The 23,269-nt window shown below is 40.3% G+C and overlaps 3 protein-coding genes across 3 annotated transcripts; 2 read left to right on the top strand and 1 right to left on the bottom strand.

The window, feature by feature from the left end:
* The first annotated feature begins 5,155 nt into the window (after positions 1-5,155).
* loxa (lysyl oxidase a) lies at positions 5,156-10,196 on the top strand. Its single transcript, XM_079235525.1, has 7 exons — positions 5,156-5,974; positions 6,228-6,336; positions 6,800-6,937; positions 8,067-8,223; positions 9,224-9,319; positions 9,474-9,589; positions 9,682-10,196. The coding sequence occupies exons 1-7, from the start codon at positions 5,317-5,319 to the stop codon at positions 9,686-9,688; spliced, it is 1,281 nt and encodes a 426-aa protein (XP_079091651.1). The 5' UTR covers positions 5,156-5,316; the 3' UTR covers positions 9,689-10,196.
* Positions 10,197-11,096: 900 nt separating this feature from the next.
* Positions 11,097-16,749, top strand: snx24 (sorting nexin 24). The gene is made up of 7 exons (XM_079235666.1): positions 11,097-11,227; positions 12,629-12,712; positions 13,156-13,260; positions 13,683-13,777; positions 13,894-13,923; positions 14,124-14,188; positions 14,309-16,749. The coding sequence occupies exons 1-7, from the start codon at positions 11,159-11,161 to the stop codon at positions 14,377-14,379; spliced, it is 519 nt and encodes a 172-aa protein (XP_079091792.1). The 5' UTR covers positions 11,097-11,158; the 3' UTR covers positions 14,380-16,749.
* A 127-nt stretch (positions 16,750-16,876) lies between these two features.
* Positions 16,877-22,725, bottom strand: ggcx (gamma-glutamyl carboxylase; the record flags this gene model as incomplete). Its single annotated transcript, XM_079235665.1, has 15 exons — positions 16,877-17,575; positions 17,694-17,892; positions 18,051-18,198; positions 18,283-18,413; positions 18,519-18,688; positions 18,831-18,982; positions 19,252-19,383; positions 19,806-20,107; positions 20,199-20,362; positions 20,452-20,558; positions 20,669-20,747; positions 20,848-21,013; positions 21,915-22,073; positions 22,209-22,409; positions 22,701-22,725. The coding sequence occupies 15 exons, from the start codon at positions 22,723-22,725 to the stop codon at positions 17,416-17,418; spliced, it is 2,295 nt and encodes a 764-aa protein (XP_079091791.1). The 3' UTR covers positions 16,877-17,415.
* Positions 22,726-23,269: the final 544 nt, after the last annotated feature.

Raw genomic sequence — 23,269 nt, 5'->3', positions numbered from 1 at the left:
TCAATGAGACATCAGGAATTCTTTCATGGAAATATTTCAAAATATATAGGAAAATGTCAAGCTGGGATACTTTGCATCACAGAATAGATTTAAACTAAACAAAACATCTCAGTGAGTTTAATTTTAATATTGACTTCAGTTATTGAAATGGAACAACAGAGGCCAAAGTGCAATCATCATTTTAATGTACTGGGTGTCTCCTGTAGATGGAGCCATCGTCCTTTTTTAAACAGAATAAATGTGTGACGCATGTAGTGGCAACAAAGCTTTGAAAGCACTGAAAATATATTTCCATCAAAGTTGCAGTTGTTCTATTTACCTCTCTTTAGTTAATTGTACAGCAACCGTCCTCCATTTGAACACAGCCCAATGTTGTTACTCAAGAGACAATTTGTCAAAAATATACAAATGTTCCCTCAGTCTATTTCTGTTGCTGCGTGAGAAACTGACATACTGACCTTCATCTTCAAAATGTCACATTGTATTCATCAGATGTGGGGAAAAGACATTAATTCCTTTGTTGATTGTCTTCACCATTTTGGGTCACTGGAGGCCAGAACCTACCCACCATGAGCAGCATGGGGAAGGTAGACAAACCAACACACTCACATTTACACCTGCGGTTAGCTCAATGTAAATTCTCTCACCCACCTGGCCTGCATGTGTTCACCCTGCGAAAGAAAACTGGAGGTGAACACGCAAACTTTATACGGGACGTTTCTGTGCTGATTTGAACTCATGACCTCGCTGAGAGGTGACAGTGTTAGTCACTGAGATTGATAATGCTCTCTGTTCAAGATAAAGCTACAGAGAGCAAGACTGGAAAAAGCTAGCCTGTCTCCAAGCAGCATCTCTAACACTCACTAAACAAAAACCTCACGAGTAAATCCAGAGACGTTTTACAGGGAGCTATGCACCGGACTATTTCTTGGCTGAGACTTCAGGAAGTTGCTGCTCCTGACCAACAAATGTCTTAGTAAAGAGATGGAACATGTCATTATTTTTAAAACCTTTTTGCCTTGTGACAGAGCCAGGCTAGCTGTTTGCTCTTTATGCTAAGCTAAGCAGCTGCTGGCTATAGATTAATTTTTACCAGACAGATATGAGAGTGAGAATGTTTTCATTCTTCTCATCGAACTCAAAAAGTCAAACTATTCCTTTAATTAGTGAAACGTTTTCCATGTGTTCACAGCTTGTTTCCACTGCCGCCAAGTGGCCAAAAAGAAATCTGAATTTGACTAAAAGATCATCATCATGTCACATGGTAACTTAAACATTTTAGCGATCAGAAAGTTATCCCTGCAGTTAAGTTTGTTATTTTCTTGGGAAATAGAGAGCTTCATAAATCTCTGCAGAGAATGACTCATGCAATATCACAAGTCAAAGAAGAGCAGATAAGTGTCTTTATCACTGGATTAACTGGAATGTATCGCTGCTTCCCTGTTTGTGGAATGGGAGGACATACATCTGCATGAATCATTGCACAATGTAAAGTGTTATTGGATGCGTTTTGATCATGTGCTCCTCCTTCTGGCTGCAGAGTCTACAGTGCATGTGCAGAGTGCCACGTAGTCCACCAGACTGTGTGTGTGTGTGTGTGTGTGTGTGTGTGTGTGTGTGTGTGTGTGTGTGTGTGTGTGTGTGTGTGTGTGTGGTGCAAACCCTAGTTTGGTGCTCCAAATGTAATAGAAACCCAGTATTTATGACGGAGGAAAATATATTTGAATTGTCTTTTTCTGTCGTAGAGATTTGCGCTGAGATGAACTTGAGCTTGTTTGTGTAGGCTGAACTTTTCAAATGACAGTAAGATCTACTGGAAGGAATTGTAAGAGTGTAAAAAGATGTCAATTAACAGAAGCAGGGATGTAATGAGACATACGTTGTGGGGTTTAAATGCTTGTTCTGGATGTTTTGAGAGATATGTGTGGTCCTGTTTAACTGTGATGAGGTCAAAAGGATGACATAAAAATGAATATTAAAATGCAGGAAATAATCAGAACTGGAAAAAACATAATTTTTCTAGATTGATACTTCTGAAGATGGATTTCTAGCAGCCCTCATTTGAGAAAACAAAGCGACCAAAATTGCAGCAATGTGGGTTTTATATCATATGCAAGTGCACATTTCAATAAAATATGCCTTACATCTAGAGGGTGGATGCTGTAAATGTTTATACGTTCACGTCTCAAGCGAAGTGGCAAATGTCTGCCAGATGTTGACTCAGCGATGGTACTGAATGATTGGTGTTGGGTTTATGGTAAATTGAGCATCATGAAAGGAAGGAGATTTTTGTTTTCCTTCTTTACTCAATGACGTGTCTTACGCAGGAGGTCTTGACCCTATTTTCCTTACGTATTCTGCAACACAGACCTGAATATATTCAAATTTGTTTAACACAGCCAAGTGCCCAAAAAGAAAAACAGGAATGGGGGTGAATTCCAGCTACGTGGACAAAAGAACTCGACTAATTCCTTGCAGATGTGTCTCTTGAGCTTTGTTGGGGGAACACTGTGCTGCCCTTGCTGGAGAGAAGAAGAACCTTGCATGGAGAAAGTTCAATGAATTACGAGAGAAAAACAACAGTGACAGCTGGTTCTGACCGTCTGGTGTTCCAAGGAAGAGACGGGAGGAAACCCACAAACACATAGTTTTCACTCTCTGTATGCAGATGGAGAGAAGTGCATCTTTCAGTCATCCTCCAAGCCAAAACACAATCAGATGTTGGCTAAAAATAAGGAGCATCCGTGGGTGTTTCATGGAAACAAATCCTCTGTGAATGAAAATAAAACTGCGTCTCTGAAGACAAAGCAGGAAACATTTACAAAAGAGAAGCCAGATTCATAGCTCATGACTCTTTTCACTTTTTAATCCTAAGGAACTGATTATTGTTAAACCAAGTCTCACAAAGTTTCACAAAAGCATCTTCATTTGGAATAGTGAGCCGTTGGACTTCTGTTTCTTAAGCATTTCAAACGTTTTCCACTTATCTGTAGCTCTTGAAGAGTTCACATAAGTCTGCAGGGAGGATACATTTTCAGGAGATCAGATAACTCCACTCTGATTGGCCCTCAGAGCTTGCACAAGCCAAAATGTAACGTCACATGAAAGAGAGATGAAATCTGCCCTGGTAATCCAAGAACAATACAACTGGTTGAACTGTAAATTACAGCATGATATAATCGGTTCACCATTCAATTGAACTCATTCTCAGACCATAAAGTATTTTTAGTCCAACTTTGGTTCTTGGTCTCTTTCTCAGCTACTGTTTGGGCAGAATGGGTTTCCACTGGAGTCGCTTGTGTTGACATCACCACCACACTGTGTTTTTATTTCTCAACTTTCGTCTGTATGTTAAATATTCACAACTAAATATGTAACAATTTAAGTCAAACGGTGCCCTGTGGAGTTTTTGTAGTGTTATAGCAACGTTTTTATGAGATGGCCCCTGTTTTGTTTGTGTACTCGCACACATTGGTTTCACACTACTCCACTGATCTACAGGTGAGCTACAGGTGGTGGTAAAGCAGCAAGAAATGTAGCAATGTGCCCAATAACAACTGTTAACTCTCAAACATGAATGTCAATAATACAGGTTTCAACAGCTGTCTGAATAAACAGTTGGCAGCCGGTTAGCTTAACTAAACACCAAGCCTGGTTACAGCTAATTTCTGTCCAATGGTGATCAAACTAATTTATATGATACATTTTGTTTGATTATGCTTTAGCCAACACAATCGGAAGTATAAACATAAAAATGTGTGGTTTTATTACAGTTGGTCAGAGCCAAATTCGCTGTTTCACCATTTCCAGTCTTTCTGCTAAACTAAGCTGACATACATGAGTGTAAAATACTGTCAAAATGAATCTAAATTAGGAATACTTTTTTCTACTTTTTACCACCTTTAGTTTTAACATTATTTATGCTTTTCCAGTATGTGATTCTAGACATTATTCATTCTTTGTCTAAGGAAAGACCATAATCCCCCATTTCCCAAACAACTCCGTCAGGCACTATGCCCCTAATGTCTGAATTTAGGCCATTGTGATTGATCTGTTATCACAGGGATCTTTATGTTATTTGATCATTATTTGTTGCTTGCTTTTTAAAGATACATAGTAGCTCAAAATCTCATATTGTACAAAAAGCTTCCTCTCATATAATCCAAATGGTTTGCTTTCAAGTCTGTAGCTCTCAAAAAACTTTGTGATTTGAGAAACTGTAAAATCCTTTTGAGCACTTGCTGTGGTTTAGCAGCAGCCATCCTGCGGTCAGTTGTGTAGATGCTAGACATATTTTTGGGGTTTGATAAACAGAGGAAAATGGAAACCCTGGATTAAGTTTCCCAAACTATGTATTATACCGCTGATGTTAACAGCGTAGGGCGGTGATTTGACTGGGATGCAGCAAATTACTTAGATTTATCAGGAGAGGAGCGTGGAGTCACCAGACACAGTAATGCAGATATCAAGTATCACCTCAGCCTCTTTTTGTTTGCTGCTAATTATGACCGTATAAAAGATTATATGGGAGGCAAGTGATGAATCTTTCACGTTGCCAGTAAGCTCAACACAGACAGGACTGGGTGGAGGGAGAGTTTGTGGCAAATGGTTTCCCAGAAGAAAATGAAATGTTGCACGGCCATCAGATGTTTCGGGTTTGTGAAACCCTCCAATGAGAAAGTGGTGTGCAGAGACGTCTGGTCGAGTGTGTTGCAATAAAGGAGTTCATCCAACAGTCAAGGAAAAAGCTATTTATCATGACATTCTGTTAATTTGGCAAAGAAAAAATTAGGACAACAGTAGTTGCTGGAAATGGGTCGTCTTAACCATATTTAACCCATTCCTAATGACGTAGGAAGAAAGTTTGCATCTGCTTTTGGTCTGTTAGAATTAAAAATAGGAAGAGTAAGAAAATAAGTCTCACTGCCTGTTACTGAGACACATTAACCTTTTAAAAGAGCCAGACCGAACAGTTATCAAACACACTTGGCTGGGAATGATCACACATCGTGTATTCATTCAGTGGTTAAATAAGCAGCAGTACCAGACTTGTATAACAGATGCAGAAACGCCAAATGCTGAACTCCTCCTCCTCCTCCTCCTCTTCATCACCATCATCATCATCATCTCACTGCAGGCTACAGGAGCAGAGCGATGTGAGTTTACACGGATTCATTTACACTTAGCTTTTCCTCTATTCTCAATGCATATCCTTCAAATAGTGATGAACGATATTTAATTCAAAGACAGGTGCCAACCCCAGCTCATTTAAAATAGTCGCTTTGTCACATTAAATCTCCTTTAATTGAGTTCATAATGGGATTACGCATATTGGGCACGCCACTTTACGCATATGCGTGCGTCTACTTTTTAGTTTTCTTCCTGCAAGCTGTCCAGTCTCAGACAAATTCAGGGACCCAACAAGGAAATAACCAAAGAGCAGCTCTCCGGCAGACGCTACAGTGGTCACACAACGGCAAGGTTTTTAGCATTTTAAGCCAGGGCTCGGAGTATCAGCCACCGAAGCGCAGGGGCGCATCTCAGGGGCAAGTGCAGGCGCGACCAGTCACCATCATTCGTGATGCGGACGCGAGACATCCGGACACCACGAACCAGCGTGTGGCCCAGCAGCAGCAGCAGGAGGAGCAGCAGCAGCCTCCCCGGCCGGCGTCCGATCGCGGGCTCCCTTCTGCGCTCCAAAGGCTCGTGAGAGGGCACGAGCACCGCCAGCATCACAATGACCGTGTCAGCGAGCGCACGGAGACCCAGAAGAGCAGCAATGAGACCCAGGAAAAGGAAAAAGTCACCGTCAGTCCGCCTCTGCCCCGGAGAGAAGACATGATGGTCGGTGATGATCCCTATGACCCCTACAAGTCCACTGATCGTGATAACCCTTATTACAATCATTATGACGTTTACGAGAGACCGAGCCGGAGATCGAGACCCGGATATGGCACAAGGCATCATCAGTATGGTAAGAGTTGGGGTCTCAAAACAACATTAATGAGAATATACATGACCAATAAAGTGGCGTTTAAATGCTCCAGGTCTATTTACCAATTGTCTGTCTTGGTTTAACATTTCTGCATTCGTCGATCTATGTGCCATCTGTTTGTCTGTATATGAAACATATTCATTTACTGATTGATTGTTGTTTTATGAACCACTTTTATTTACTGTCATATTCATAGCCATTGTCAGTAGTATGATGTTGTTTGTTGTTTTAGGTCTGCCTGATCTAGTACCTGATGCCTACTACATTCAAGCCTCTGTTTATGTGCAGAGAGTCCCAATGTACAACCTGAGATGTGCAGCTGAGGAGAACTGTTTGTCAAGGTAGGGAGACTGCTGTCAGGACTTATCCGCAGGGAGGAAAAAAACAGGGTTTGCATCCAAGTCTGAGTGTGATTCACAGAGCTTTGAGCTATAACAACCGCCTAAAATGTTTGTGGGTGAGGGCTGCACAGTGGAACCACGAGATGAGGGGAAATTAACTGAATCCTGCCACTGATGCAGACGGGTGGATTTCTGTAAAGTATAATCATAGTTTGCCCCGAGGAGAGAAAGCCCGAATGGTAAACACATTATCGAAAAACTAACCCAAACAACCTCATCCCCCCCCCAAATTATTTTTCCACCCACCATTTACACAACGACTGCCTTCACTCAGACACTGAGAGTCTGCTCCACTCAGAGGAGGGGCCAAGCAGGAAAAACAATCCTAGTGATGTAATTGTGTCCACATATGACCTTTTTTTTTCCTGCATACTTATACTCTACCTTTGCTTTGTGCCTGCAGCTCAGCCTATTCGGGCAACGTTAGAGACTATGACACCCGTATGCTGCTGAGGTTTCCTCAGAGAGTCAAGAACCAAGGGACAGCGGACTTCCTGCCCAGCAGGCCACGTTACGCCTGGGAGTGGCACAGCTGTCACCAGTGAGTATACGGTCATTTCAGTGTGTCCACCTCACCATCACACACAGAAAGTGTGTCTTGTGGCCAAGAAGCTGACATCAGTTAGATGCATTCACATGAAGATTTAATGCATGAAACCATAAACCAGATCCTGATCTGAATCAGAAATAGAACATTTAAATATTACATGTTTTTGAATTGGAGACAGAACTTTTACTTCTCACATTGTAACTATATGTAGCTGTTTTAATTTATTCAATACATCAGTTGTTTCCAAGAGATAATTGTGTCTGTGGTTGTGTGCACCCCCTGTTGCACCACAGTTGGCTTTACTTCCGGCTGTTTTATAGCTCTACTAAGATTTTGATATCAGAATTTTGTTAACATCTGTATTTTTAGGCCTTTAAAGATGTCATTTCAAATATCTCAGCATAAAGGTCGTAAAATCCGCTTTGGGCGTTCAAAAGATGATGTGACTGAACTTCATATGACCTCATAATTCAGTTAAAATACAGCTGCAAAGCCAGACATCGTAAAATAAAGTTGTGTGATGAGAATAATGAGCCTAAAAGGAGAACCACCACTGTGTTTGTTCCTTTATTGACTTTTGGAAAAGTGCCAGTTTTCCTTGATCCATCAGAAACTACCTCAGTCCATAGGTATGTTGTGAAACAACCAGTCCACTGAGCTTATCCCCAAAATGGAGCACATATGGCACAGATCCAATACACTGTTATTGTAGACTGTATAGATTTCCGTCAGTGTTTTGAAAGTCAACTTGTGTTAAAATCCAGACTGTTTTGTCTCATTAAACAAACTGCCTTCAAGATAATATAAGATAATAGAGTGAAAGCAGATTCAGATACACTGTAGTGCTACATACATGATAAATATCTGTGATTTTTGCAGTCACAGGGACTTGCAGTCATTTGAGTGAGCACTGGGAAATGTCCAACAAAATATATATATTATATATATAAATATATATATATAAAATATATATTTCATGTTAATTAGTAACTATGTTAATAGCTCAGGAACAAGACAGTCTATACATGTCAAACAGTGTCTGGCTGTTTTAATAAGTCCCAGATTGTTTTGGTGGAGATAAAGAAATGAGTTATTGATCACGGCTGCTGCTGATCCACAGGCACTTCCACAGCATGGATGAGTTCAGCCACTACGACCTGCTGGATGCCTCCTCCCACCACTCGGTGGCCGAAGGCCACAAAGCCAGCTTTTGCCTGGAGGACACTTCCTGTGACTACGGCTATTACAGGCGATTTGCCTGCACCTCACATACCCAGGTATCAGTTATACCTGTTAAATACATAAAGACTGACTTTAAAGCTGCTCTTGTTTTATTTTGTGCCTGGATAATTTTTACGCAAGGGCATTCACCTTGAAAAGGACCAAGACTACAACAAATGCAAAAGGCTAATCTATTGATACTTTACATTACATGTTAATACTCATGTCAGCTTTCTTCGTAATTGTCCATGTAGGTTGTAAATGTTTTTTGCATCCTGTGAGCTCATAAATAGGCCTTTTTCACAGCGAACATTTTGAGTCCTCATAGCACAGGTGCGAATAATAACATTGACAAAACCTCTGTTCTATTCATGTGTCCAGTAAACGCCGTGACATTGCACAATTCCAGGACCCTGTAAATGAGGCAGCTGAATGGAATTTGTCAATCATTCATTTTGTCATTTACTACTTTTCCTATTGTGACATGTCAAAATGTCTTCTGTGAACAAGAGCAATTGAATTATAGTGGTTGCAAAATAAAAGCAAGTTTACGTTGAGAAATATAGCTATAGAGATAATAACACTATAAGGATTTAGTTTAATCTGGGTTTAGAGGATAATGACTTTACTGACTGGCTTTTCATTGAATTAATTTGGTTAGTGCATTTCTTTAAAGGAGAGTGGAACTAAGAAAAACAAGTGCTCTCACACTAAGGCAGCTGTCCTTTAGTATTTCATTTTTGTATGAGGCAGTGGGGATTTATTGATTTCCTGTTTCTCCTGTCAGACGATCCCACCTGCCTGAACATCTGATCAGTTGTTTGGCAAATTATTTATTTTTCCATCGTCTTGTTTTTATTTTTCCTGGCTGATTTGTATTCTCTTTCTTCTAATTGCTTTTCTTTTTATCATAACATGTCTTACCATTAGATATCATACTGTAATAAAACATTAAGTGTTACAGTTCTTTGTGTGAAAATATAATAGCCTTGTATTGTTTCATATGAAGTGTGTTTGTTTATATAATGTTTTATGAGGATTGTGTCCAATGTGCAGGGCCTGAGCCCAGGATGTTATGATACCTACAACGCAGACATCGACTGCCAGTGGATTGACATCACAGATGTGAAACCTGGAAACTATATCCTCAAGGTTTGTTAGAAATACCAGATGACAAATGTCTTCCTCGTCGGACACTAAACCCCTTTCAAAAAAGCTACTTGATTCGAGTCCATGCTGTTCATTCAGCTTTGTTGCTTTGTTATTAATTAATTCTTATATTTTGTTTATATGCTGTTCCCCACAGATCAGTGTAAATCCGCAATATCATGTCCCAGAATCAGACTACAGCAACAACGTTGTGCGCTGTGAGGTTCGCTACACTGGCAACTACGCCGACGTGTCCGGTTGTCAAATGTCATCGTGAGTATGATGTTTTAAGGGACACGTGTTTCTTTGACATTTCTTGCATTGTCTATCAATCCTCATGGTGGTTTTTTTTATACTTCCCTCAGGTATTAGATAACATAACATCATTCTCAGGAACTCAGAAAAGACGTTCTGTAAATAACAATGCAGAGGACTGCATATGGAAGCATCATGAAATACATTTTAAATTGTTAAACACTCCCAAGTTAGAAAAGAAAAGGTCACCAAGGTGACAGATAATGTTGAATTTGTTTGTGCTTGTTTTTCTCCATATTGATAAGTATGTTGTTATCTCATCTATTCATGAGAATATTTTTAATGTCTTAATTACATTGCATTGTACTGTATGCTTGTGTTTTATACCACTTGGAGGATAGTTAAAGAGTAGAATCCATTAAGTTTTGAATCTGAAGAAGTGTGAACCAGCTTACCCTCATTGTTAAATCAATATCAATGTTATCACATTTTTAAAATGAACCAGCTGTAAAGGAAATGTATGTAATGTTATATGTATATGCAATGAAAGAAACTCTTTACTACAAAATATTTTCTTGAAACTAATAAAACTTTGTGATATTGTATCACTTATTTTGGCTCACCAGATTGAGGTGACTTCCCTGTCTTGCCTTTGTTTCTTATCTTTTTCTATGTCTTATTGTCTTTGCCACACACACACACACACACACACACACACACACACACACACTGAATCACAAACACGCACATGCAATACGAAAAGGGTGAATACAAACGGTTTAAATGGCTGCAAACTTCTGATTATTTTCTTTACACATTATGATGATTTTTTTTGCTGAATCCATTAATTGTATAGTTGATCAAATGTCCGAAAATATAGAAATTGCCCATCACAAGTTACCAGTGCCCAACATAACATCTTCATTCAAGTATGTAACAGAGAAAAGGCAGCAAAGGCTCACATTTGAGAAGCTGGAATGAGAAAAAATGTTTGCATATATTATTTGTATATATATATATATATATATATATATATATATATATATATATATATATATATATATATATATATATATATATATATATATATTAGGTATATATTTTACACAATCTATTAATTTAAGATAAAATAAGATAATCCTTTATTAGTCCAGCAGTGGGGAAATTGCAGGATTACAGCAGCAGACACATAGTAAAATAAAATAAAAAAAACAGATAATATAAATATAAATAAACAGTAAAACAGTAATAAAAATAGTAAATAATTCACAAAATATTTAATAATAATAATATGTTTAATGATTATGAGTTAATTTAGCCGTTAAATGACTAACACTCAACCATAATGGATCCGTATTGCACAATATTAAAATATGAAGTCCCCTCCGGCACAGCAGGGGGCGCTACCGAGCCTCTGTTCATGTTTGAATCCAGTGATTTTGATCAAGCTGCCAAAGAAATTGGAGTCAACCACCAGCAGTGTGTGTGTGTGTGCGTGTGTGTGAGAGAGAGAGGGAGTGTGTGTGAGTGTGTGTGTGTTCCATAGGATAATATATTACCTACAAACTCTTGGTCTTTCCAGTAAAAATGCACCCAGTCAGAGTATCGATCCCGACGTTTCGTTCAGAAAACAACTCGATCGAGAAAGGATACACGGTAAGCTGCTCGATACTAACCTCCGACTGTCGGTCGTCTGCTGCTGTCATCAGCTCTACATTTATACTCAGATTTATTAAACAGCGAGCAGGGTGCATGTTAACGGAGAAGGCGTGTTGGGTCGCCGGGTTGCTCAGACGCTACAAAGTCGCGAGTTGACCTTGTTTGTGTTGTTGTAAACATGTCGATGTTAAAATAAAAATATTCTAAAGAGCGAACCCCGTTCATTCTGTTTCAATGTAACGTTTGGCAAGACTTCTGAATTTGTGTTTCGGCTGTTATAAACCACCCAGGATTCCCAGCTGTCTGACAGATTAAGACTGGTTTAAATAAAGCTGTATGACATCATTCATTGCACAGGGAGCCTCAAATTAAGTGTAAATGAACCCTTTAAACTCCCTTTACCCCATCATTGTAATCCTACATGGCTAAACCAAAAATGTAGTGTTGCCACATGACACTTTTTTTTAAACAGTCACAATTAAGTGTAAGCATGGATACACTGACTTTTAATCCTTAATGTGTTGGTCAACCTCCAAAAATGTTGGAGCCTCCCATAATGCATTCAATAGACTTTTGGTTACCAACCTCTCATGTCTTTCAAACTCCACACTTCCAGATTTAAATGCTCAAACTTCCCATTTTTTTCCCATTTGCATTGCCGCCCCTCTACTGACCCCGCGCCCTTGTTTCCCAAATTTAAAAGAGTAGTTTGGCAGGAAATCCACTTATTTGCTTTCTTGTAGCCGTTTCCTGTGTTTCCATTCTTTACAGTAAACCAGGAAAAGTTTAATATTTACCAAACAGACATACAAGTGGTATTCATCTTCTTATCTAACTCCAGGCAAGCGAATAGACATGTTTCCAAAAATGTCAAACTTTTTCCTCTAACTTCTGTATTGTATTATAGTCTCAACCCTCATCAGTCTCTTTGAGGTGTTTTTCCATGTTTTCTTTAACCTCCACAGTAATGATAGCATTGTATTGTGCTGTTGTTCCAGCATGTGTTAATATGTTGTCCTTGTTGGCTCTCGGTCTTGGGATACACGGTGTTGGTTATGTTATTACTGAATTGCAGGAACAAAACTGCCTCTGTTTATAAGTGGATTTCCTCATTTACATAATGCTGGCAACAATAAACACATTTTACAGAAGAATCCAGCAGAGTGACGGAAGTAAAAGTCTTTTTAGGGATGTTAACAGTATTTCTGACAGATCACAAAACAGCAGACAGATGTTTCCTCTTGGTAAGTAGCTGACACTGTAACTGACGGCTCGGCAGTCAGCTGGTCACTGTGGTCAGTAGGGACTGGGAGGGGCACTTTTTGTCTGATGGGCTCTGCTGATAAATCATGGTTCCCTTAACTGACTCAACGACAGAAACTTTCTTCTTTCTTTCAGGTCTTTAGAATTGACGTGCTGATAAATGGCAGACAGCACGCTGTTGAGAAACGCTACAGTGAATTCCACACTTTGCATAAAATGGTGAGCTTCAGTGCATCCCCAAGGTTGAGAAGAGATGAAAAAAAAAAAAAGACGGATGAAGAAATATGAACATCAAAAACAAAACATTGCTTATTTAGCTATTCACAAGTACTAAATACAGTGTGGTATACTAAGTGTGGCAGCATGCTTAGGAAATCACAGCAGTAAATAAATAGATGAATGATTAATGGGCTCCTGTTGGTTAACCATGCTCATCAGAGCAGATTGTTTGAGGTTGTAGCTTCACAGAAGAGTTCCTCTTCCAGTTTGGTTTGGTTGTATTCACAGTATTAAAAGCACAAGTTAAAGTAATAAAATCAATGATAGTTGTTTTCCTTTTAGCTGCTTCAGTTCCATTGTCCTGGTATTGTGACGCTGCTTGCATGGCTATATACTTGTGTTTGTCCTGTTTATTTTTTAATGCTGTTTTTAAATCCCTCCAGCTAAAGAAAAACATAAAGCCGCCTGAGATCCCTTCCAAACATGTTAGAAACTGGGTTCCCAAAGTGCTGGAGCAGAGGAGGCAAGGCCTGGAGCTCTACCTGCAGGTAGCCTGACACACCTTCACTACACCTGCTGGAGCTGTTTGCTGGAAGTAAAATAAAAAATATTTTATAAATATCAAAGTATCTCTACGAATCAATACCGAATATTTGAACCGGTTTCAATATTCATTGCCCTAGTATCGATAGTACCAGGTGTGCTGTCTGCTCTCCCTTTTCCACACACACACACGCACACGCACACACGCACACACATTCTAGTATCATGACAACACTAATATGGAGTCAGTGTAATGAACGTTGCTTTTCTTTCTTCCACCAAATACATATTGTGTCTCTTGCTCAAAGTAAACACACACAACTACAATGCAGATGTTGGGAGATGATACAAACCGCTCACTGAAAAGGTCACTCGGGTCACTTCAGCTGCTTCATGTGCACATTGCAATTTGCTTTTGTTTTGTCAGACTATAATTATGGAAAATGGAGTTCTTCCAAAGATATTCTTGGATTTCCTCAATATCCGCCATTTTCCTTCAGTGCCAAAAACAGAAAGCTGTGGGTGAGTTGACTCTACGATACAAAAGACATATTTCGTGGCATTTGAAAAAGAAAGATATGTTGGTTGCTAGGCTACTGGAAGGCTATGTGGCTTCACTTATATTTTTCTTCCCCAAGGTCGTTTGATACAGAATCAGAAGAATCAAGGTGAGTCGTTTTTCAGTGAACTATTGTATGAAACCGCTGGTCAGATTCCTGTTTAGCACCATTTCAAACCGGTTAAAATGTGAATCCCTATTTGCTCTTCACTTTAACTTCACCAAGCATGTTGATGATACATTTCTGCATCCTGTTCATTTTTAGCCGCCCACAAACCTTCTGACTTCTCCTTTTTGGACTCTTCGCAGTAAACTTTCACATCAGCCAATCTTGCTGTTTCTGAGAGACCCCTACCTGCTGCCGACCGCTCACGGTGAGTTCAGGCTACTTTCACCTATACCGTAATATCCCTGTGATTTATGGTAAATTAACTGCACAACTATTGCACACATCTTTATCAGGAAAGAGTGACTTTCCTCTTCTTTCCTTTCAGATGCATTTTCAAATGTTGTGATTGAAGGTGTGATACATGGAGTTTTCTACCCGGATCTTCAACCAAGGTAGAGCCACACAGCCGAATCTGAGGGCCCGTCACTACAAACAGACGCTTCATGTTTTCACACCATTTTAGGTGTGCATCACGGAGGATGTGACTTGTTAAGATACACTGAGCCTCATCTACGTTTTACCAAGCATAAAACAAAAATCCACACATTTTTGTTCTTTTCTTTCGATAAATAACTGGCACCAGCACCATCACTTGTTCTCAAAATAAGCAATATTGGCCCATATTTCAATAGATTTTAATCCTAAGAAACTTAGTCAGGTATAACATGAATATATGAAACAGTGACACATTAACAGTGGCAGGTTAACTTGATTGAGGCATTAGAATCTAACTAATTAAGTAAAGACTGAACGTTTTATTTCTGCTTGTATCTTATAAAAAAGAAAAATCTTTCTTCGGAAAGTAATGAGGGAAATGAACATAGAGGATCAGGTGGAAATAGAGCAAAGAGGAAGCTCAAAGTAGGGAGAACGTTGAGAGCTTTTAGTAAGTAAATACCAGAAGTTGAAACTGAGGGGAACCAGAAAGGAAATGCTGATGCCAGCTGGACTGAAGGTTAGTTTGCCCGACACAGAGGCAGCCTGTAAAGACAAAGCACAGGGCTGGAGTGTGGACGATGGCCTACAAATAGGGATGTGCCCCTCCCTTTGTAGCACCAGTGCTGTGGTTTTTGAATTTGTCCTGAGCGGCCACATTGAGCCATGTGAGGGGGAGCGTGGACACATTTAGAGTGTTTGTGCATTCTCGTTGACAGCTATGTGCCACATGTTAGGGTGGGAATGATTTGAGCTGTGATGTCGACCTCATTTATTGAGCATAAGATGTCCGTGAAGGAGTCCCATAGTGAGCAGCTCAGTTCGGAGCTTGAGGTTTTGGGCTCAAAGCCTATGTGGCACAACCTGTGAGCGAGGTATGACGCATTAAGATGGAAATGGGGAAAAAAACGGACAAGACCGATGAATTCAAAGAGTGCTCCACTGATTTAGCTTTGCACTCCTTCCGCATTGTCAGACTCACGATCGTTTAAAAAAAGCTGATTCAGCAGAACGAGAGATATTATCTTTTCTTTGGTTCGTGCGTTACCCACAATGCAGTTCAACCATTGACAGTTTGGTCGTAGATTCAGGTGTGTTATGCTAGTAGCGACTAATGTGGCCTCAAGGAGAGATGAGGAGCGAGCTACAGCAGTCTGGTAAGCTCACTTCTTTATTATGCCACATTCCCAGATGTTTTTAATTTTCAGACTTATAGTCTTCAGCCCCAAGTGACACAGACTCCAGTGACTGGAGGAAATGTATCTGATTTGGCGCAGCTCCCTCTGGAGCAACAACTATTTTTCCCATATACAGTAGTACTCTGCAAGATCTGTATACAGACTTTGGTGTATAAAATCAGTTCCTTAAGAGAGGATTAGGGCAAGCTTGAGGGTGCTTCTCCATTTATTATTTATGTCTCATTCCTTCCTTCACTTGCACTTCAAAAATGTTTCTACGAAAGATGCAATGATGAGATATGAGGACTGATAGCTGACGGTAAAGAAGGAGCTGGGTTATTGACGTCCCACAGCACATGTACAATGTAAGTACCAGTCTAATAGAAATATACTTCTTCTGATAACACTTGTTAAAGGCCAGTATCTAACACTAATACCAGTCCTGTCAGGTTTAATGTTGAAGTTACACATAATATAGAAGGCCAGTTTGTCCACTTGTGGTGATTAGAAGGATAGTCACCCATCATGAAAAGGGATGCAACATGTGTTTTGTTTTACAGATGATTTTAAAATGAGAGACGGTGATTTAAAAGACTAACAACCAGTAAAACACTGTGCAATATGAAATACAAATACAGATTGTCTTTTATTTTGTTCTTTGTGAAGTACAAACATCTCCTGATGTACACACTTGAAATTACGTGTTTGTGAAACAATATGTTGCATGTCACTATTTGGGCAGTAATTGATGACACTTGTCCGACCAGAGTTTTCTTATGTGACTGGACCTCCAGTAGTGACGACTACATATTTATACTGACTCAAATGAATCCTGAGAAAATAACCTGAACTAAACCGATCATGATTTTATGTTTTAACAGAGTAAATTTTTTTTTTAGAGATCCATCTCATAGATTTATATGTATTTATATTTTGCAGCATTGTACCGTTTGTGCTCTGACCATGTGAAGTGTCATTTATGTGCCATATTGTCAACCTACAGTGAACACTGGAATTCAGCTGTAGCACTTTAAGATGGGCGACATGTTGAATAATACTGACACCAATAAAATTATTATTGCCACTAACCTCTTGTCAGAGTTTTAATAAAAATAACATCAACTGAATTGACTCAAGTTTTTATTAAAAGTCACTAAAAAAGGCCTTTCAATTGACATAAGAACAATTGTTCTGTATTTCAGTCAGTTTTGATCACATTATAGGGGTTAGCGTACAAGATCAGAGACATATATTCCCTCAAAGCAGTAAACCTCAACACATCCTTCTTTGTATTTTTAATTGTGCTTGTTATGAGTTGGACAGAATTGTTGACATTCGTGCTGGGAAATAAACCAACGGGAAGAGGAGTTATCGACCAACCTAATCCCGTTAGTATGTCCCCTTAAAACTCAAAACAAAGAATAATTAATAGTTTAGAGTATTTAAATTACATTCCTCCAGCATATAATGCATCCATCATGGAGCATTTTCAATTAATTTTGGTCAAGTCACCCAACCATAACTGTAATTACGAAATTCTTATGCAAAAATTAAACAAAAATAAAATGTAATCTTGCAGAGCAATGCATATCTGTTAACAGTATTCTGCATCTGTAACATGGCCTCTGCATGAATTCAGGTTCATAAAGAAATTCTATAACAAAATACTGGCTTTATATTTGGAACTAATCTTAGAAGCATAGAAAATAAAAAATCCTTAGATTTTTGGGCAGCGATGTCCCAGTAACTCCAGTAGTAACAACACACGCACTTCTGTTTGGAACGTGTGATCCAGGAAGTCAACACATTATCGACAGCTTTAAAGTTCTCCGTGACCGACTTCGTCTTTCAGCCGCTCGTCCTGGTTGGCTTCTGCCTGAGGTTCCTTCATGTTGGCGAAGGCAACTTCTCTTGTCAGCTGTTCCAGAGAAGGGAGACCAACCGCCAGGTTTCTCATAGCGATGGCTGTCATCAAGACTCTAAAAGCGATGGGGAGGGAAGTAACGAGATACATACACAGATTAATTAAGGTTTCTTTGCAGATGTAAATACAACTAAACCTGGTATTTGACTGTGTTGTGAGAAGACAGCGCTCACCCCCTCCGCAACGTATAGTACTTCTTCACTGCAAAGCGCTCCAGTCGCTCCAGAGCACCGGCCTCCCTGCGCTTCTTCACCTCCTTCATACGCCGCTGCCTCTTCAGGAACAGCTGCACAATCGGGTCCGTCACATTGACCTCCGACCCTTCATCTGCGGCGATAAGAGGCTGCAGCTCAAGAGGAAGAGGCTCCGTTTCTATGGGAGGAGACAGAACAGGCCGGTTAGCATCTGTTTGTTTTTTTAACTCTTGACAATAGACTTTGTTGGCATCGCAGTAGCAATGCACTGTATTTTTTTCATTCAATATTCCACTTTTAAGTGCTCCCCCTCAGTGTTAGCTGCATAACATTTACCTGTCCCGTTACGAACACGCTCCTGAAGCTCATGCAGCTTGGTGAAGTTCTCTTGTAGCGCCGCCTCTGTGGTGTTCACGTAGATGTACATATAGCAAGACGGTACTTCAGACACCGTGTACACCTTATGGTAAGCCCCAGCAGATACCTACACACATACACATGTTAAATCCTTGAGTGTGTCTGGGTTTAAACAGTGTAGTGTTAATGGTGATGCTAGTTGCTGCTGTACCTTCATCTGCTCACCAGGCTGGAGAGTGTAGTTCTTCTTCTCCTCCACAATCTCAACATTCACTTTGCCCTGCAAAACACTGATGCTGGTGTTGCCCAGATCTTTACTGACAAAGTTTTCCAAGAGCAGACCTGAAAGGTAACAGCTGTCAGTTAGCACAAAGGCGGCCCTTGTAGCTTACTACAAACATAACAGGACTTTTCAGTATGAATGAAAAGGACAAGAGATTCGTAAACCTGGGAAATCAGCGATGAAAACAATCTCTGTCTGATTGTCCAGACTGCCCTCAATCTCCTGAAACTTGGTCCTCCACGGTGAGAGGTCCACCAGTAGAGGCATCAGCCATGTGTTTGGTCGGAAAGGTGACCAACGAGCCTTCACAATGTCCACACGGGGATCAAAGATCCTGAGAGAAAGGTCCAGAGCAAGTTTAGAAACACATCTTTACTATTATTAGTTCATAATTATCTTGTATGACATTATTAATTGATAAATCTGATATCATTATATGGATAGCATCTTTTTCCTCACGCAAAAGGCTCTCATACCTTTGCTGGAAGCGTTCGTTGATGGACACCCAGATGTCGAAGTAGATTTCAGGATCAGAGATATTATAGCGGGGCAGGAACTGATTGAGGCACGTGGCGTACTGCTTCAGCATGTCTCCGTGGTCTTTCCAGCGACGGCTTTGTGTGAACACCTTCAGTACAAAGACGGTGTAATTATTTATTAATTAGCCGTAGGCTGAACGGCAATTAAGAGAAAATCTGACTCAAAGGTCAAATCAAGAAGTGGTGGATTTAGTGATACCGTTTTTCTTCAACATGCAAAGCCTTTGCCATCTAACCTTTAAAGTGTCTTATCATGACAATTAACGCATACGTACGCAACATCAGGACTGTCTGCGCTGCATGTTATACCGTTAGGATCAAGTGTACTGCTCACATAGGGTTTTTCCTTGTAACTCACCCCGGGGTTCAGATATCCAATCTCTCCAGTTTTTCCATCTTTGTAGGTGATCTTAACATGCTGATGGCTGCGGGAGTGAACCATCATGTCCCATGAGTAGCCGTACAAGCCATTGGTCCAGTTGTTGTAACCCTGCAGAAAAACTAAATATTAGAATAATTCCATGCTAATAAAACTAATTTTCACTTTTTTCTTACCCTTTCACCAGTTTTGATTTAAGATGTATATAAACCAAGACTTTAAATTCCTAAAGAACCAAGAAAATATGACAATAATTATCTACTTCTTTGGGGCTTTCACCCGGTCTGAGCTGTTGTTTGCTGTGGATCAATGACTGTTGACTCTGATTGAGCAACAATCGGCCCGGTGACTCAAAGGGTTTAAAAGGGCTATTGCTGACAGCGAAGTACAATCTTTTTAAACAGAAGGCCTCTGTGTAGAAAAGGGGCCAAAAGAACATTATGCAACCATCTAATAATTGGTTCTTTGGATCAAGTCAGCTCTAAAAGTCCTTCAGGATCTTCAATATTGAACGAGTGGATGGATTAATGTACCTTTGTGATGAAGTGGGAGTAAGGCAGGAAGAGCTGTTCAGTGATGTAGAGAACAGTAAAGATGGCTGCCAGCTTGTGCTTTAATCTCAGTTTGGAAGCTTTGGCGACAGGCGGGGTCTCCTGGGGATTGGTGCTGGTGCTTTGGATCTTATTGTAAACACAGGAAGTACTGGGCTGAGGGTCCGGTGAGGTGAGGGGCAGGACTGCCCTGAGGAATGCTGGGAAACGTGCGAAGAATCTTCTTGGCCAGTCGGTGTAGCAGAAGAGGGGACTGGTGGCCAGCATTGTGTAGGAAAACATCCCTGTCGAGGAAACGATGCCCAAGAGTTAAAGGCAGAATTTATTCATTAAGTATCCATGGGAACAAGAGAGATGTTTTTAGTGCAGACTCACCAATGCTGAAGAGCTGAGAGTTCATACAGTGGAAGTAGGAGACCATGAAAAAAGCATAAGGTCGTGTGGCATCAAAAAACAGAAGGTAGCCGGCTGTCAGATCCAGAAAAAGACCACCTCCATGCACCACGAGCAGATTTACTAACTCCACAGGCAGAATCACTCTGAAAAATAATGTGTGAACAGCAAGATCAGAGTGGGAGTGCTGGGACACAGTCAGCGATAAAAAAGGCTTTGAGCAATAAAAACCTACTTGAAAGGATCAAACAGCCAATGGTGAGCCAGGTAGGACATTGAGTATCCTTCCACCCAATCTGCATCCAACTTTTTGAGTCCAGCGAGGAAGTATACAATAAATATCTTTGAGGAACAAAAAACATTGACTTCATTAGCTCACTTGTACCAAAGCCACATTCATGATTAATTGAAAAACAAACAGTATTAGCTGTTAAAATCACTGGTGCACAAACCTGTGTCCTCAACAAGGTGTAATTCCATAGAGGCACGTGAGCATTTCTTATAGAAGGCCTCCGCAGTCCATCGATTGACCTACAAATAAACACAGGCATTAGGGTCTTCCTCTGCTCTCACATACACACGGGCCACAAATGCACAAGCAAACACACAGACCCTAAAAACATCTTCTCACCAGTATCTATTGGCGTCCATAAATGTGAGCTGAAACCCAATGAGGCCGTACAGGTACGAGTGATTGTTCCAGGCCGTTTTGTCCAGAAGTAAAATGTACCAGTACGTCGAGATGAACATGAGGCAGGAGAGACGGTAGAAACAGCCCAGCATGATGCCAAAAGCACCTGCAGTGAAAAACATAAATAGAAACTTCAGTTAATAATAAAAAACAGTTGTCACTATTAATTCGTCTAAAAATAGCTGAATAATGTCTTTTGTGGACCACTATGAAAATAGAAAATAGAAAGGCAGTGTTACGAAATGAAGGTGTGGAGTTTGGCAGATGGGAGTCTGATCAAAAGATTGCATTATGGGAAATATATGAAATATATAATATATGGGAAAAATGATGCTTTGGACATAAACATACATGTCTCTTTGTGTTAAGTTCAATGTGTATTTGGTCTTAGATAAATCTTTCTTCTAATGCTTTTTTATGACAAATATCATATACAAAACATGCAGTATTACTGCATATACAATATTTTAACAGATAGTGTTAATGTTGTAAATGTCAAGAATTAAGTGGGTTTGGTATTCCCCTCCGGTGTTAAACAAATGTTACTTAATACTGGAAGTGTTGATATTAAGAGTAGAACGTGAATTTGTACCCAGGCTGGTTTGTCCTCTTAGTATTAGGTTTGTAACTCTAATGATTGTTAATCCGTATTTATTTACTTTGATTGTCATTGTGTTGTTATTTCTGCGTGCATTCTTGCTACAGTGAATGCTACATTTGCATTAATTGTTAAAACCTTTGTAAGACTCAAACATAATCCTTAATTAGATAGTTGGCCTAAAGAGAGAATAAAAGTGAAAAACTGCAGGTCTGGACGTGTGCTTTGATCTTCACTGTAGACAACCCCCTATAGAGGCTGTCTCCTATAAAACGCTTGCATCCGCTGAGACTCAAAAAGACGGCGTTCCCTTCCCTCCCCAAGCCTCGGTAAGCACTGGGGTGTGAGCATTTCAGCCCATAACCTTTTGGACGCAAGTTTCGAACATTAAATAAGGAGTGTGACCCACCGAAGAACATCACCACATACACCAGATACATCCAATCCAGCGGCAGTGGCAGTAAGACATTGAAGAGGGGAAAGCGGCACACAGGGGCTCCGTCCAGGTATTTATGGTCCAAGTGACTGAGGCCACGCTCCTGTGTGATGTCGATAACCATGAGCAAACCTGCATGAAAGACACACAATGAAGTTGGAAGGCCACAAGTGTTTTAAAAGCTCCTAGGAGCAATATTAATAATGTTACAAAAATCCCTTAAACCCAGCAGGCAGTCTGGTCTAAGTAAATTATAACTTAACTTACCAAACAAGCAGCGGAAGATGCCGAGGGATGCAGGGTCAGTGGGCCGGTTCAGGAGGGTCACCAGGCTGTGCCAGGAGGTCAGGTCCGCCTTCCTGAACCCAAAGATCTTCTCCATCTTGCTTTTGGTCTGTGGTGCTTCTGTGTTTGGAGCTGTGTCCTTCTTTGCAGTCTGTTCCTCTCCATCACTGCTCACAAGAGCACCTAGTGGTGTAACAGGCCCCAAAACGTACAATGTTAAATTGTCATGTTTTTTTTATAACTGAGAGACAATATATTGTTAAAAGGACTCTTTGTCAACGAAATGATTGTGCATTCATGTATAAACATGAAAGCCTGGCATCATTTACAAGGCTCTTATATATACACACACCAAACACGTCTGTGTTTTAGATTACAGCTGCTCCTTCGGTAAATATTGGTCTAACTTGTTATTGCATGGGCTAAACAACAACCACAGCGGCACACTCACTGTCACTGCGAACAACACCTCACCTGCAGTTGCGTCTCTCGCCTCCATGTTACAAAACGGATTTTGATCGGGGACAGGGTTCAAACTGGCCCGGTCTCCCTGCCCCAGGTGGACGTGTATTGCCTGGTCACGTCTATGGAAGGGACAGAGTTACGTGTCAACGTCCCACACATACGGGCGAGTCGGGGCAGGGAGAGGAGGGAGCGAGCGCGAGGGGGTGGAAGTTTCGGGAGGGACTGGAATGTTGTGAAAGAGATGCTCGTCGTTAATTGGCGGATTCTTCCAATAACCGCGCCCACTAAGGAGGTTACCAGCTACGTCATATCCGGCGCCCCTTGGTTCTCGCAGACCACTCACCTTATGCCTCCCTGAAAAAAATGAAATTAGTTCATAAAACCCCCCACAAATATTCAAAACCAGAAACAATTTGAATGGTCGTTTAGAATCACCATTTATATGTTGTATAGTATATGTAGTTTATGCAGGAATCAGGTTAGATTTATTGTACATTAGTTGAATGTTAATGTTGATGCTTAGTTTCTGTGTTCTACTCTGTTGTCTTTAACGTATTTTTTAAAAATATTTATCTTGT

The sequence above is a fragment of the Taurulus bubalis genome, assembly GCF_910589615.1.
Source record: "Taurulus bubalis genome assembly, chromosome: 19".
NCBI lineage: Eukaryota > Metazoa > Chordata > Actinopteri > Perciformes > Cottidae > Taurulus > Taurulus bubalis.
This window is presented reverse-complemented; position numbering and strand designations above follow the sequence as displayed.